The sequence below is a fragment of the Penaeus monodon genome, chromosome 21 (genome assembly GCF_015228065.2).
Source record: "Penaeus monodon isolate SGIC_2016 chromosome 21, NSTDA_Pmon_1, whole genome shotgun sequence".
Lineage (NCBI taxonomy): Eukaryota > Metazoa > Arthropoda > Malacostraca > Decapoda > Penaeidae > Penaeus > Penaeus monodon.
The window spans coordinates 42,014,079-42,014,462 of NC_051406.1; the positions used below are offsets into that span (position 1 = coordinate 42,014,079).

The following is a 384-nucleotide window of genomic DNA, read 5'->3' on the forward strand; positions in this document are numbered from 1 at the left end:
TCTGACTGTGAGAATCCATATTTTAGTGAGAAGCAGCATGTCGAGCACTACTAACCTTCATCGCAGCCAACAGCGTGGACCTGCTGTCCGCACTCAGGGGGATGAAGGTCACCAGGGAATAGTCTGAGATCACATCTGCCATGGCCTTGTTCAACTTGGTATACTTGCGCGTGACTGGTGCATCTCCGAGGTATTCTAAAAGGTATTCCAAGTCCATGACTTCTGTGTAAAATTCAAGACCCATATCCAGGCTTCCATATTTTTCTACTGAGTCAACCTGTTGGAAAGGTAATCATACAGTTAGAAATCTATTACTCTAATTAGAACACACTGGAAAAAATAATACGGAAAATATTTAGAGTCAACTCAAAATCTCAATCATTC

The 384-nt window shown here is 41.9% G+C and overlaps 1 protein-coding gene across 1 annotated transcript in view; it reads right to left on the reverse strand.

Moving 5' to 3' along the window:
• The window catches only part of LOC119586681 (GPN-loop GTPase 2-like), a 5,387-nt gene that overhangs the window by 1,411 nt on the left and 3,592 nt on the right, over window positions 1-384 (reverse strand). The window contains exon 5 of the mRNA XM_037935413.1: window positions 56-277. Within this exon, the coding sequence (XP_037791341.1) occupies window positions 56-277 (222 nt within the window). The remainder of the gene's footprint in view (window positions 1-55; window positions 278-384) is intronic.